The 15,758-nt window shown below is 38.5% G+C and overlaps 1 protein-coding gene across 2 annotated transcripts in view; it reads left to right on the top strand.

The window, feature by feature from the left end:
* The window catches only part of LOC138764138 (monoacylglycerol lipase abhd6-A-like), an 87,381-nt gene extending 72,167 nt beyond the window's left edge, over positions 1 to 15,214 (top strand). For both annotated transcript variants that reach the window (XM_069939596.1, XM_069939595.1), the window contains exons 7-9: positions 3,522 to 3,576; positions 9,034 to 9,134; positions 10,216 to 15,214. In XM_069939596.1, the coding sequence (XP_069795697.1) occupies positions 3,522 to 3,576; positions 9,034 to 9,134; positions 10,216 to 10,398 (339 nt within the window). In that variant the 3' untranslated portion in view covers positions 10,399 to 15,214. The remainder of the gene's footprint in view (positions 1 to 3,521; positions 3,577 to 9,033; positions 9,135 to 10,215) is intronic.
* The last annotated feature ends 544 nt before the right edge of the window (positions 15,215 to 15,758 follow it).

Raw genomic sequence — 15,758 nt, 5'->3', positions numbered from 1 at the left:
ATTCCTACCCTTGTTTTTACATCCTTCAATGTTTCATCTCTCCATAATCTCTTCTCGTTCTAAAATTCTCTAAACTCTTGCAGTGCTGGCTTCTTGATCATTGAAAATTGTAATCACTTTACCATTGGAAGCCATATCTTCAGTGGCTTAAGCTCTAAGCCCTGGATTTTACATCTACATTTTTCTGTAAAACATCCCTCTTGGACCACCCTTTTGTCATCTACTGTCGTATAGCTCAGTCTAGACTACTGTCCTTTTGAAGAACCTTGTTGCACTATAAATGTTGTACCAATACATAAAACATGCAAAATATTCTGCATCCCCTTGAACAAAGCAATTAAAGGTCTCTTGGTATTACATAAAAGTTAATTATTCATCAGAATTAAACCATGCCTTAATGGAGTGATTGTGTGATATAGTGTTTCTCCAAAGCATTGGAATTTTTTTGAATGAAAAGCCTGCATGCTCATAGAAAATGGACCAGTCTGACTTGGGTTTTGCAGTGATCCAACAATCTTCAAAGAATACTTTTATTAAAGATTGAAACAACATATACGTGGGAAACAATGTTCATCAAAGTAGCTCAGAAGAACCGAATTTATTCTTAAACATGAAAGGAAACAGTGAGCACTTAATCATAGCCATTAGTGAATCATCAGGGGAGGAAAAAGCCATCCCAACCTTGAGATTAAATAACATTTATACAAGACAATGACTAATGTATAATCATGAGGAAAACATCTGTGATTCTGGCAGTTTCACTTGGCATAAATAAACAGAATCTGTGTTGAGGTCAGGTTTAATTATTTTTTTTCTATGCCGAAGAAAACTTGGGCATTTTTATAGGTTCCCATGTACCCCTAAAAATTAAGGATTAAAAAAAAACAAGACATATTGCCTGAAGAGGGTGCACAAAATCAGTGAACCGGTGCGGACTCGAAAGGCCAACATGGCCTGTTTCCGCTCCGTAAATGGTTATATGGTTATATATGGTTATAGCACAGTTCAGGCCCTTTGGCTCATGATGTTGTATAACATATGTAAACATACTCACAAAACTAACCCTTCCATACCTCATAACTCACTTTTTTTTCCCTTTCATCCATCTGTCTATCCAAGAGTATTTTAAATGCCCGTAATGCACTAGCCTCCACCACACCTGGCAACACATTCCAGCTACCCACTACTCTCTGTGTAAAAACTTACCCCTGATGTCTCTCCTAAACTTTCCTCCCCTCACTTTGTACGTCTCTGGTGTTGGCTACGCTCACCTTGGGCAAAGGGGGCTTCCTCTATGCTTCCCATAATCTAGTAGACCCGTATTGAGTCACCTCTCATCCTTCTTCGCTCCAAAGCGAAAGACCCTAGGCTCTGTTAACCTTGTCTCATAAGACATGTTCTCCAATCCATACAGTGTCCTGGTGAATCTTCTCTGAACCCTCTCTAAAACTTCCATATCCTTCATGTGATGAGGCAACTAGAAATGAACACAATATTCCAAGTATGGTCTAACCAGAATTTTATTAGAGCTAGAATGTTACCTCACAGTTTCATAGACTCAATGCCTTGACAAATGAAGACCAGAATACTATAAAGCTGCCTTAACTTCCCTATCAACCTGCAAAACAACCTTGAGAGATCTATGGATTCTGGCCCCCTCTGTTCTTCCACACTGTTAAGAATTCTGCCATTAACCATGCCTTCAAGTTGAAGTTAAAACAGAGCTGGAGAAACTCAGCAGGTCAAACAGTGCCCTTCATATAACAAAGATAAAAATACATAACGGATGTTTCAGTCTTGAGCCCTTTAGTAGCAAGGAAGGCAATGTGGCTGTGGAAGCGAGTCTATGTGAGTACATGGTTGTAGAGCTTGAAAGCAGCAGGGATTACAGATGGGGAGCAGATGGGAGGAAAAGTCCCACAGAGCTCCCTTCAGAGAGCAAAGGAGAACTTCTTCAGGGCAGGCATCCCTCAGAGATTTCACAGAGTTGTGCAGTAGTCAGAGGTAAAACAAAAAAGTTTGCAGACACCATGGTTGAAGTAACAACACAAAGCTGGAGAAACTCAGCAGGTCAGTGTCCTTTATATAGCAAAGTGGTGTGAGTCTTGTGGCACCGATACCGCTTTCCTGATGGCAGCAGCGAGAACAGAGTACGTGCTGGGTGGCGTGAATCCTTGATGATTGCTGCGGCTCTCCAACAGCAGTGTTCCCTGTAGAAGTTCTTGATAATGGGGAGGGTTTTGCCTGTGATGTCCTGGGATGAGTCCACTACCTTTTTGAGGGCTTTATCCTCAGGGGTATTGGTGTTTCCGTACCAGCACCCTTTCCACCACACATCTGTAGAAATTTACAGAAAATTGAAGTCTCCCATAACAACAACCCTGTTATTTCTGCACCATTCTGAAATCTACCTCCGATTCTGCTCCTCAGTATCCCAAGGGCTATTTGGGGGCCTGTAGACTACTCCCAGTACAGTAATCGTCCTCTTCCTGTTTCTGAATTCACCCACACTGACTCAGTAGACAATTCCTCCATGACATCCCTTTTCTGGAGCTTTGAATTAGCCCTGATCAGTATTGCTACTCCCTCCCTCCCTTTTACCTCCCATCTCTCCCTTTTAAAACAACTAAACCCCGATACCTGCATCAGCCAATCCTGTTACTTCATCAGCCAAGTCTCGATTACAATCAGACCATCGTAATTCTACATACTGATCTATGCTCTGTTAATCTCCCTTATTCCTAATACTTCTCCTAATATTCCTAAAACGTATTTCAAACTCTCCAAATGACTACATTTATGCTTTCTCCACTGCCTCCTTCCTCACAAATTCCCAACATATTACTTTACCCTTTGCACCATCTGCTCTATTCTCTGATCTCTCATTCTGTTTCCCACCCCCCTCCACCGCCAAATTAGTTTAAACCCTCCCGAACAGCTCTAGCAAACCTGCTGGATTCTGGTTGTGAAATCTGCTGTCGGGAGCTGGTAGTCTTATGCAATAAAAAGGAGCTTACTGAGGATGATCTTGCCTAAGTATATTACATTGCTGTTTCTTTCAGGGTTTCTGAAGAGGACTGAATATAAATGAAATCAAATTGGTTCAATTTTGACATCCAAGTTTCAAATTTCAATTTGCTACCAAATCTAGTTAATCACTTTTTATTCCTTAAAATAATGCAGACAGAAAAAGAACGTAAACAGTTAAAAATAAAATTTGTGTAACATCAGATCACATTATGACTCCAAATCCTTCACAATGAAATACTTTTGAGCTGCAAATACATTGTTCTATAAGGAAACATAGCAGCTGTTTCGTACGAGGGAAACCTCATGAAATGGAATAAAAAATACACAACAACTCCACTTGAACTAAAAGCATGGTTACATTTGTCAGCTTCTGAAATAGATATGCATTCAATAAGTTAAATACAAAACTAAAAATAAATTGAATATCCACTGAGATTCCGTCTTAATTTTCAGATTGTATATTCCATCAATACTTGCTTTGTTTATCTTAGATTCTTCAGGGTCTTGTGGATGTCCGACTGCCTCACAATGACTTTTACCGTGAATGTGAGTAAGATAATGTTTTAAAATAAATACAAGATTCTTTACAATCAATTAGTCAGTTTGAAGTAAAGACTGCTCAAACAAGTATCAGAGCTGCTTTATGAGATGGTATTCAGGACAAGTGGCTACAAATCCACCCATTGTTTTTCACAAGTTTGTGTTCATTCCCACATTATATGCATAAATAATGCTTAAACCCACAGAACTAAGAGGACATCAGGAGTAAATAACTACGTGTTAATTGGAATGGTTAGATCATATCATCAAAAGTTCACTGTAGACTTTTCATGAAAAAAAACCTGATAATTTTACTAAATCAAATCATGTTCTTGCTTTCATTATAGGATTTGCATGTAAAAGAATGGCTAATAGTGAGGTGTTGATCATGTAACATTCTAGTCTTTGATTTTCACATGTAACATGTGCCATTTGCCTGTGTGGCACAATAACTAAGGGTGATACTGTCCTTGCCAATTTCTATACTGGCCATGTTCAATTAGAAGCAAGGACTTGTGTGTTGACTCTATTCATAGTACTGAGGAAAAGAAAACAGCAGGTATCCAACCTGCAAAGATTAATTAATTTTGTATGCAATAGTTATTTTTTCTATTTGCTCCATCTGGTGGCTGTTGTGTGGTATCAATATTAATGCCCATTGATATGTTTGTTGGCATTTATTTCAGTTTGAAAGGAAGTCTGTATTTAGAGAGACAATTTTTAAGTTATGCTTCATGTATATTTTGTGATGTAATATATTTGTGGAACTTATAAATTAGACATTGAAAAAATTTATAATCATGCCTACAAGATGGCTTTTTAGAGCAGCTTGTTGATGAGCCCATTCGGGAATCGGCTATACTGGATCGGGTGCTGTGTGATGCACCAGAGGTGATGAAAGAGTAAAGGAACGTTTAGAGGGCAGGGATCACAATTTGAATGAATTCAATTTGAGTTTTAACAAGGAGAAACTAAAGTCATATGTGTTGGTAGCTCTTTTCACACTGGCTAACCAGTAGCTTGGCTGTTCAGTGAACCGGTTAAGGAAGCCGTTTTTGCAGTTCACACTGGACCACTGTTAACTGGTTCTCTGTGTCCTTTCACAATCACCGCAAGGCATCCCCGGGGATAGGGGAGTCTATCCTCCACCGGTGACACCTGAGTGACGCATTGAGCGATGGTGGACCAACCCAAAATCCTGATCAATGTATTATGATTTGGTATTTAAACAAAGTTAATCATGCCTAATTATAACATAATTAAGCATTATGTACAGCACAGTATGAGCCCTCCAGCCCCTGTTGTTGTGCCGACCTATATAATCCTTTATAATTTTATAAAAGACCATGGGAAAATATAGCCGCACAATTTATAAAGACCGTGGGAAAGAGCGATAGTGGACCTGCCCTCCCACAATTCCGTGCAGCAGAGAAAGGGCTGTATGCATGGAGCACTCATGGAACACACATGGAGGGCTTTCTCTGCTGCACAGAATTCTGGGAGGGCAGATTCACCATCTCTCTCTCTCTCCTGCTGCGACTTTCCCACGGTCCTTTAGAAATTTATAAAGGTTTATTAAGGTCGGCAGAGTTTATTCCTTTTTAATCTTTTGTTTCCTTCACATTCCTGCACTCACACAAAAATGTAATCAACGTGTCAGTACTTTATCCCAGGATACCCTTTGACCCTTTCACACTGGGCTAATCAGCACGCAGGTGTTATTAAATGCCAGGGATAATACTCCCTTCTTGATTAAAGAGCTTTCATACTGGAGCTAGTAGATTGGCCGTCAATTGCTGGGACAAGGTGCCAGTGTGAAAGGGGCTGGAATTTCAGTGGAGTAAAGGGAATTACAGTGGCATGAGAGAGGAACTGGTCCAAGTAGATTGGAAGGGGACACTAGTAGGAAAGATGGCAGAATAGCAATGGATGGAGTTTCTGCAAGAAATGGGGATAGTGCAGGATAAATGCATACCAAAAAAGAAGAAATATTTTAATAGAAAAATGTCACAAATTGGCTCACAAGTGAAGTCAAAACCAACGTAAAAGCAAAAGAGAGGACATACAAGGAAGCAATAATTAGTGGAAAGGTAGATTGGGAAGTTTTTTAAAACTTACAGAAGTTAAGTAAAAACAGTAGGAGAGTGAAGATGAAATATGAAAAAAGGCTAGTAGATAATATAAAAGGGAACAAAAAGATTGCAGTTACGACTTCAAGGGAGAAGGTGCACAGAAAGCTGAATGGTCTAAGAGTGGATAAGTCTCCTCAACCAGATGCACCCTCGGGTTCTGAAAGAAGTAGAGATAGAGATTTTGGAGGCATGGATAAGGATCTTTCAAAAATCATTGGATTCTGGTATGGTCCCGGAGGACTGAAAATCATAGTTTAAGGGGATATCTTGCTTGACAAATGTAATGGAAATCTGAAAACATGACAAGTAGGCTAGATAAAGGAGATGCAGTGGATGTCGTGGTATTTGGATTTTCAGAAATCGTTTGACAATGTGCCACATATTAGACTACTTAACAAGATAAGAGCCTAGGGAAACAATCTAGTGTGGGTAAAGCATTGGCTGATTGGCAGGAAGTATAGAGTTGGAATACAGGGATCATATTCTGGTTGGATGCCAGTTGCTAGTGGAGTGGGTCATTGTTGGGGCTGCTTCTTTTCAAGTTGTATATTAATTATTTAAATTATGGAATGAATGGCTTTGTGGCCAAATCTGCAAATAATATGAAGGTAGGTGGAAGAGCAGGTGTAAAGCAAACATGGAAGTTTCAGAAGGACTTAGACAGATTAAGAGAAAGGGCAGAGAAGTTACAAATTAAATACATTATCATACATTTTGGTAGAAAAATAACAGGCAGAGTTTTTTTCTAAAATGGGGAGAAAATTGGAAATACCCAGATGCAAAGGGACCTGGGAGTACTTGTGCAGGATCGCCTAAAGATAAACTTGCATGTAATGCTGGCATTCATTTTGAATGTAAGAGCTAGGATGTGATGTTGAGGCTTTATAAGGCACTGGTGAGACCTCACTTGGTGTATTGTGAGCAGTTTTGGGCTTCTCATTTTAAGAAAGGATGTGCTGACATTGGAGAGAGTTCAGAGGAGGTTCACAAGGATGATTCTGGGAATGAAAAGGTTATATGAGGAGCATTTGACAGCCCTTCTCCTGTACTCTTTGGAATTTAGGAGAATGAGGGGTGGGGGGGAAGGGAGGAATCTCATTGAAACAATTTGAATGTTGAAAGGCATCAACAGAGTAGATGCTGAAAGGTTGTTTCCCACGGTGGGAGAGTCTAGGACAAGAGGGCACAACTGCAGGATTGAAGGACATCCACTGAACACAGATGCAGAGGTGGAATTTGTTGCCACAGGCAGACGTGGAGGGCAATTCATGGGGTGTATTTATAGCAGAGATTGATGTTCTTGATTAGCCAGGGCTTTAAAGGTTATGGGGAGAAGGCCGGGCAGTGGGGCTGCATGGAAAAATGGATCAGCTCATGATTAAATGGCAGAGCTGACTTGATGGGATGAACAGCCTATTTCTGCTCCTATGTCTTATGGTCTTAATTATTTAAAAATTTCAGCATGGCTTTCTTCAATCTAAAAGTATAATTTATTTCTGTCATTCCCATTAAATTTGACTCTCCTACTTCAGTCTTTCATCCCTAATTGCTGGGAAAAACTTAGGTAAGGGCATTTATAGTATTTTTAGTCACTTGTATATGTGTCTGAAGAGCTTTTTAATTGAAAGTCACTTCAGCAGTAATGCCCAGTACTTGTTCTTGAACCTAGAGATGCTAGACTTGAGGCTTTTGTACCTTCTTCCTGAAGGTAGCAACGAGAAGAGGGCATGACCAGGGTGATGGCAGTCCTTTATGATGTTAGCTGCCTTTTCAAGGCAGCACCTCAAATATATGTCTTCAATTGATGGGAGGTCAGAGTCTATGATGGACTTGGGAATGTTTGCTACCTTCTGCATTCCTGGGCACTTGGATTTACTAAACCAGGCAGTGATGCAATCAGCCCGTATATTTTCCAAAGCACATCTGTGGAAGTTTCAGAGTTTTCAACAGCTGCCAAATCTCATGCCTTCTTCATGATTGTCTTGATGTGCTGGCTCCAAAAAAGATCCTCCGATATGCGGACTCCCATGACTCTTATAGCTTAGCTATACCAATGCATCATACTTTTCTATTATTGTATCTGGTATCTGAGTCATAATTTTACAAATACCTATGCCTTCCTAGTCATTTTATCCTTCCAAAAAGTTTACATTTATGTAAATTTCAATATACACCACATACAATATCCTATTCAGGATTAAATTATACCAAACAGCATCTGGGTATATCACTTCAGCTCAACTTGCATGATCTCTAACCCTCTGTGTTTTACCCATTGTAAGGTAAAACATCATGAGATGGGAATGTACAGGGCTGTAACAAGATGTGAATGCATCCTTGTACTTACAAGATAAGAGAGACATTGATGGATTGAGAGGCAGGAAGCTAGCAGGGAAAGGATAGCAACAGTTTTAGTCATTGGACAAGTAATGATATGATGATGTTCTAAGCACATATCCAAGGGTATAAAAAATCACCATTTTGCTGATAACGGCAGAATGCATTCTCCGACTAACATGGTTAGTCGCAAGTGTTACAATCCGGTAATAAAGAACAAAGAACCCTGATTTCGACTCAGCCTGGTGTTTGTCTCACTCATTCATGAACAAAGCAGACCTAACACCATCAACCAACTTTTTATCCATTCTGGCACATTCTGCACAATTTGCCAAGACAGGGTACCAAATGACATCTGCTGGTAATTACTTCTTTCCCCTGCTTGTTAAGGTTTTTAACTTTTTTATATAGCTAATTATTAAAAATGTGAGCTGATAGCATCATAGCAAGGAAATCCAGGATTTGTAGGTCCTGGAGTGAACAATGTATACAGGTACACAATCCTTTATCCGGAACCCTTGAGGAACAGTGTGTTCTGAATTTCGGATATTTCCTAATTTCAGAAAGCCAGATTTAAGCCCACCCGAATTGAGCTGCCGTATCCACACCCACCCCCTTCCAGTCACGCTGCCATCTCCCCCCTCCTCACCCGTCCGACTCACGCTGCCGCTCTCCCCCTCTTGCCCGCCTGACTCGTGCTGCCAGTCTTGCCCTCTCGTCTGCCCGACTCGCACTGCCATTCTCTCGCCCACCCGACTCACGCTGCCGGTCTCTCCCCCTCGCCTGCCCAACTCGTGCTGCCATCTCTCTCTCCACTTGCCGGATTTTAGAGATTTCTGGATTTTAGATGTCCGGATAAAGGATTGTGTACCTGTACTACTCTTTACTTTCATAATTAACAGATTGAATGGCTGTGAAATTAATAATGCAAATACTGGGTTAAGATTTAATTTTGTAACATGTTTACCACTTTATTTTCCATAACTATGCACAGTATTTCTAGAAATAGCTGGAGAAAACTCAAGACACACTTTACATGAACACATGAAACTAATCAAAGCTCCGACTCAGGTCATTTGGGGAAAGCAGGATCAGGTAAGTTTGTAATTATTATAGTTAACATATAGTATTAACTATTGACACAATATATGGACAACTAAACAGTCTCTTGTCGTAACTCACTATCCAACTGTGAGTTTAAATTAAATAATAATTTGAATTTATTACAGAAATCCTCATGCAGAAAATATTGAGGCTATTTTTCTTTGAAGGAAAAAGCTCTAAATTTTTAAGCAGTTTTCACAACAATGCTACGTTGCAAGGGAGATGGGACAATTTATGTAATGCAACGTTTCAGAAACAGCTATGATATTTTTTAAAAATAGCATTTTAAATAATACTGACAAAGACACTGAGAAAACTCTTCTGCTTGTGAGAATTGAATAAATCATTTGAAAAATTTTGAAAAGTAGCATTTCCTGACAGTGCTAAAATACCATCTGATTTACTTTGAAATAGATCTTCATGCTACCATTAGAAAAGGTTTGCGCTTGGTAAACATTTGCCTAAAGCTCAATAATGACATAATATCAACTTGGAAATCAGAAGAGAGCCCGAGAGTACAGCAATGGTACATAGAAATGAATAAGTGTATTCTATTGGAAAAAATAACATATAATTTTTAAAAAGTCACATTATTTGAACAAATTTGGGAATCGTACATGGAACACAAGAAAGGGCTTGCCGTGGATCTCCACCCCCTAAAATGAGAAGAAGACAAAAAGACCTGATCCAGTGTATAAAAGTAGATGACATAATTTTCTTGTTTATTTTCATTATGTGATGACGTTGTTTAATGGTTTTATTGTATTGTATATGTTGAACGTTTAATGGGTTTGGAGGGGGGGTGGGAAGGTTGGGTGGAAAAAAGGGGAGAAAATGCCACTGTGTATATTCAAGAGGGAAGTGTTTGTGTGTATTTTGATTGATATGGTTCATAGTGTGAAAAATAATTTTTAAAAAAATAATGACATAATAAATGGATAGAATAATAATAAATTGCAGAATCAATGGATAAATTTGAAAGTAAATGTGTAAATAAGATTGATCATTTCCATAACATTTCATTTTATAAAGTAATTTAAAGATTCTTATTCCTCGTTACTCATGTAACTAGGTACTTGATGTTTCTGGAGCTGGAGTTCTTGCGGAAAATATTCCTGGTTGCCGAGTGGATTTCTTGGAAAACTGTGGCCATTCTGTGGTGATGGAGCGGCCCCGTAAAAGTGCAAAACTCATCTTGGAATTTTCAACCTCGCTGCAAAACCGAAGATCTGAAAGCAATAAGAAACTAGCCTAACATTTATAACTGAAAGCTGTTAAGCATTTCGATTGGAAATAAAATGTGATGTATTGACAGTTCCAGAAAACACGTGATTGGAATGAATGCTGACGATCCTGATTATTAAGAGCATTAATTTACAGCGTTTGATGGTGTGTTCAAAATACATTGACCATATTTTTTAAAGGTACAGAGCATTACCAACAAATAAAGGCATGCAGTAAGAGTAAGACAATAGAAAACACGATTTTGTCTAAATTTGCCATGTTTTTTGTCAGAATTTCATTTTAAAGTTTTTAAACATGGCAGTTAGTGGCAGTTATAATGTAGGAATGCTATAGGTTCTCGTTTTCACCAGTTTAGCCTGCTTCATAAAAGACATAAATCATAGCCACAGTACATTAAATATGTAATTTATATTTGTTATAATTATTAATGCATTATTTATTAATTTATTCATTTTGACTGCTTGGCCACTTTCAAATCTGTAAAAGAAGTTCAAAACATCCTTGCAAAAGCATTGGGTGACAGTTATTTTTGCAATTTTGATAGAGAATTTCAATCTCTTGGCACCTTTCTAAAACTTGCTCACAAACAATGACATTTCATTTAAACATTGTGGATCTAATACTTTATGTCATCAACAACTATATTAAATGCAACAATATGTGGAGACTAATAAATTATATTAATACTGTTTTCATAACAAATAAATTTTCCACAAACATATTTAATTTAGTATTTAAGTGGGCAATTACTTTTTTAAATAGATTAAGCAACACCAAAATTAAATAATTTTAAATTTAATTTTTTTTGTTTATTTTTTTTAAACTAGTAAGATGCTGCTTCAGTTCATTGTCTACATATAAGCCACTTCCACCTGAGTTTAGACATTATTGCAAATTTGTGCGCCTGTATTTCAGGATAATGTCTAAAGAAAAATGATAGCTGGTGGATCTAATGCTGTGAATAAGTACAGTCTATTATGCATCATTGCAGATGAAAAAGTTCAAACATCTTTCAAATAAACTATGGCTGTTTTCAGAAATTAATAATAAGCCCTGGTTGTTATTGCTTTAATCGGTAAATGAAGTTTATTAATGTTACTGTAATTATACTTCAATGTGTGTAATACAAAAAATAATCAATTTAGAGACAGTTCTTATTTATCTTCTGTTGTGAGGGGGAAAAAAAGCCCAATTGTTCTAGAAGTCAAATTCTATTATCCCAATGGAGTTCAAGGAGACACTTGTACATTTTAATTGTACATTAGGGTTAGGGCACATGTTGCATTAACATTGGATTATGACTATGGCACATTTCTAAAAGGCTGAAGCAGCAATAACCTCCATTGGAGGTTACTTCTGCTTAACAATGGTTAGTGGGCACATTTTCTGTTCTAAACCTTTCCTGGCTAAAATATGAAGTGTGAGATTGATGGAAATATAAAGCAATCTGATTTATTGTGAAGAGTTATTAATGATTGAGTGGGTTTTAAGAATTAGGTCATCCAATTCTTAGAATAATTGAGGCTTCACAATGAAAACAATCCCTTACTTAAAGGATTGTGAATATATTAATATTGGTGTGGAAACACGAAAGTCTATAGCCGCTGCGATTGTAGTAAAAACATAAAAATGCTGAGGATCTCAGCAGGTTACGCAGCATCAATCGGAAGTAAGGGTAGATAACCAACGTTTCAGGCCTGAGCCCTTCTTCAGGGTAATGAAGGACTCGGGCTTGAAATGTTGGTTATATATCTTTATCTCCTATGGATGCTGGGAGACCTGGTGAGATCCACAGCATTTTTGTCTTTTTATCTTAATAGTGACCTTATTTTGGAATCATCAATATCCCTTTGACTCAAAAGGCAACAGTCAAATATGATACAGTACTCATAAGATATTTTTCTTCCTCTTGCCCTTGAAGAGTTAATGTAATTGAAATAATTTACTGGTCAGCAACATGAGTAAAGTTAGCACATTGATTACAAGCATGATTCAAAATAAATCCAAGATTTGACATCATGTAAGACCCATAGACACCACCCCCCCCCTCCATTTCAGTGGGGAATATTAGGAATTATTTTTTTAGTGCATTTACAGGTAAGCATTTAAAACTTTGACAAAACATGCCACTAGGACAACAGGAAAAATCTCTTTGATAATAATAGAATCAGAATTTATTGTCATGAACGAGTCATAAAATTCAGGGTTTTCAAGCAGCTTCAGAGAGCGAACATCCATATTATAACCATCTTTACCACATTATTATAACTTTAAAAAAAAGTAATGCAATGTTTTTGGTTCATTGATTATTCAGGAATCTGATGGCAGCGGGGAAGAAGCTCTCTGTGTCGCTGAGTGCTCGTCTTTAGGCTCCTGTACCTTTTTCCTGATGGTAGCAGAGTGAAGAGGGCATGGCTTGGGTGGAGCGGGACTTTGAGGATAGAGGCTGCTTTTTTAAGACACCACCTCATGTAGGTGTCCTCGATGGAGTGAAGTCTGGTGCCTGTGATATCACAGGTCGAGTTATCAACACTCTGAAGTTTATTCTTGTCCTGTGAGTGGCACCTCCACACCAGGCAGTGATGCAACCTGCCAGAATGCTCTCCATGGTATACCTGTAGAAGTGTACGAGAATCTTTGGTGACATACAGAATCTCCTCGGACACATCACAAGTATAGCCGCTGGTGAGCTGCCTTTGCGACTTCATCAACATGGAGGCTCCAGGACAGGTTCTTGGAGATGTTGACACCCAAGAATTTGAAGTTCTTGACCCTCTACATTACTGAGTCCTCGATGAGGATTGGGTCATGTTCCCCTGAATTCCTCCTTAAGTTTGCTGATGTTGAGCGCAAGGTTGTTGTCGATACACCATTCATCGAGCTGCTCTACACTTCCTCATTGCCATTTGTGATTCTGCTGTGAACTGTGATGTCATCGGCATTAGGATTGTGCCTGGCCATACAATCGTGGGTGTATAATGAGTAGAGCAGTGGGCTAATCTTGCATCCTTGGAGTGCGCCTGTGTTGATAATCATTGAAGAGGAGACGTTGTTTCCAGTTTGTACTGTCTGTGGTCTTCCGATGACAAATTCAAACATCCAAATGCAGAGGGGGGAAATAGAGGCCTAGAGTTTGTAGCTTCTTGACCAACACCAAGGAAATAATGGTATTGAAGGCTGAGCTGTAGTCAATGAAGAGCAGCTGTATGTAATCAAGGTGATCCAGAGTGGAGTGGAGAGTCAGCAATAGTGCGTTTGTTGTGGATTGCGAATTGCAGAGGGTCTAGATCTTTGCTTAGGTGCATGTTATTTCTGGCCAAGATCAACCTCTCAAAGCATTTTATCAGAGTAGGTTAATGCCCTGGGTGCTAGTCGTTGTGGCAGCCCACGCTATTCTTCTTGGTTACCGGGATGACTGATGTCCTTTTGAAGCAGGTGGGAACCTGCTGTAATTAACAAGAGAACACAAAAGCATATTAGCTGAAGCAGAAAATTTTTTATAAGAGAACAAGCTACCAGTATGGTTATTATAAACAAAAACACATGAACCGGTAACACCAACCTTCTGTTGGTCCTGCAAAACCTGGATTCTTTTGTTTTTCTTCTAATCTCCTGGTGTCTTTCATTATCATTTTGGTAGAAATGCATTTCCCTGAATTCCTCTCATTTATCACCCAATTTTTTAACTCTTCCTCAAGTCTGGCCAATGTGGGACTGGACAACAAAGGTTACGTTTACACTTCTTAGCCGTCTGTAGCTGTTGTTCTTGCTTTCTCCATTCTTGTATCATTTTTGCTGTAGGTGGTGCCCCAAAAACTCACTGTTGCTCTATTACCATGCTCCTTAGCATAGTTTACCATTTTTAGTTTGTATGTAATAACTTGAGCGCTTTCCTTCTGTAGCCAACTTGAGGGTAAAATCTTCCATTTCAGTGTGCAACGATAGACGGCGGTGATGCTCGTGAGCCACGCAGCGACGATGGTCACTGTCAGCATTACTCACCATTATCACCCTAATTTCAACTTCGCATATAAGACCCAGGGGATATTTTTGAGAAAGCTTTTGGGGAAAAAAGTGGGTCTTGTATGCTGTCAAATATGATACTCAGTCTATGAGTATAGCTACAGAAAAGAAAGTATCCTGTGAGTATTCTAAGGTTTATGCAGATGGTTCTTTTGAATTAGGAAAGTTTTACATTTTCAAACTTTGTTCTGTTTAACTTGATTATTTGTTATGGAGTTAGTCTAGATTTGCTGCATGTTTCACTTAAGTCACGTTTATATTGCACAGCATTAATGCAAAAGGTGTTGGTTAGTTCTAACTTTTAGAATCATTTCCTATCTTAAGATGTTTTTAAAAAAAATCAATTAAGTGGTAATTGGCCATAAAATTTTACTCCACTGGTGGAAAACCCATACGGTTTTGTTAAGTAGTTCCTATTGTGTCTATTGTAGATTTGTGAATAAAGCAAAGGTACCATCTAAACTTAATTATACATGTTGAAAATAGACGTGCCTGGTAGAGTAATCCTATGGATGAAAAATATTTTTCACCATTAGATTTGTAATTAAAAGTGATTCCTTGAAAACTCTGTTTCAATGTTTTATTGTAATAATTCAGTATATGTTGCAGTTGTTATTGAGTACTTTGGCTAAACTGAGTTTTGTTTTATCGAGCTGTGCTCCATCGTAGAACAACAAAGTTGATTGTAAAGAAAAATGTAAATAGCTTTTTTTTACCTCTTCCATTTTGATTGCATCCACTAAAGATTAATGTATAGTGTATCAAACGTGCATGTTATAGAACAAATAAAAAGAAGAAACTTATTTATTGACCCTTGTTCTAACTCTGTAGAATTCCTTGTGATTCGCAAATTTGTGATAACTTTCATAATACATTCTAATTCAAAACTTCTCTGAAATCATGTACGCCGTTTGTTATTCAATCCCCTCCTTAGTGTAATGAATATTCTGTGTTTTGTCTTCACAGGAGAAAGCAATAATACATAGAAATGCGAGAGAAGAATAGGTCTAAAGTGAATGAAAACCTGAAATAAATCAGTATTAGTTCTAAAAAAGAAAAATGTTAGAGACATTGATATTCTTTGGCTTGGCTTCGCGGACGAAGATTTATGGAGGGGGTAAATGTCCACGTCAGCTGCAGGCTCGATTGTGGCTGACACGGTTGCAGGGGAAAATTGGTTGGTTGGGGTTGGGTGTTGGGTTTTTCCTCCTTTGTCTTTTGTCAGTGAGGTGGGCTCTGCGGTCTTCTTCAAAGGAGGTTGCTGCCCGCCGAACTGTGAGGCGCCAAGATGCACGGTTTGAGGCGATATCAGCCCACTGGCGGTGGTCAATGTGGCAGGCACCAAGA

The sequence above is a fragment of the Narcine bancroftii genome, chromosome 5 (genome assembly GCF_036971445.1).
Source record: "Narcine bancroftii isolate sNarBan1 chromosome 5, sNarBan1.hap1, whole genome shotgun sequence".
Lineage (NCBI taxonomy): Eukaryota > Metazoa > Chordata > Chondrichthyes > Torpediniformes > Narcinidae > Narcine > Narcine bancroftii.
Note: the sequence above shows the minus strand (reverse complement) of the source record. Positions and strands in the feature narration are given on the sequence as shown.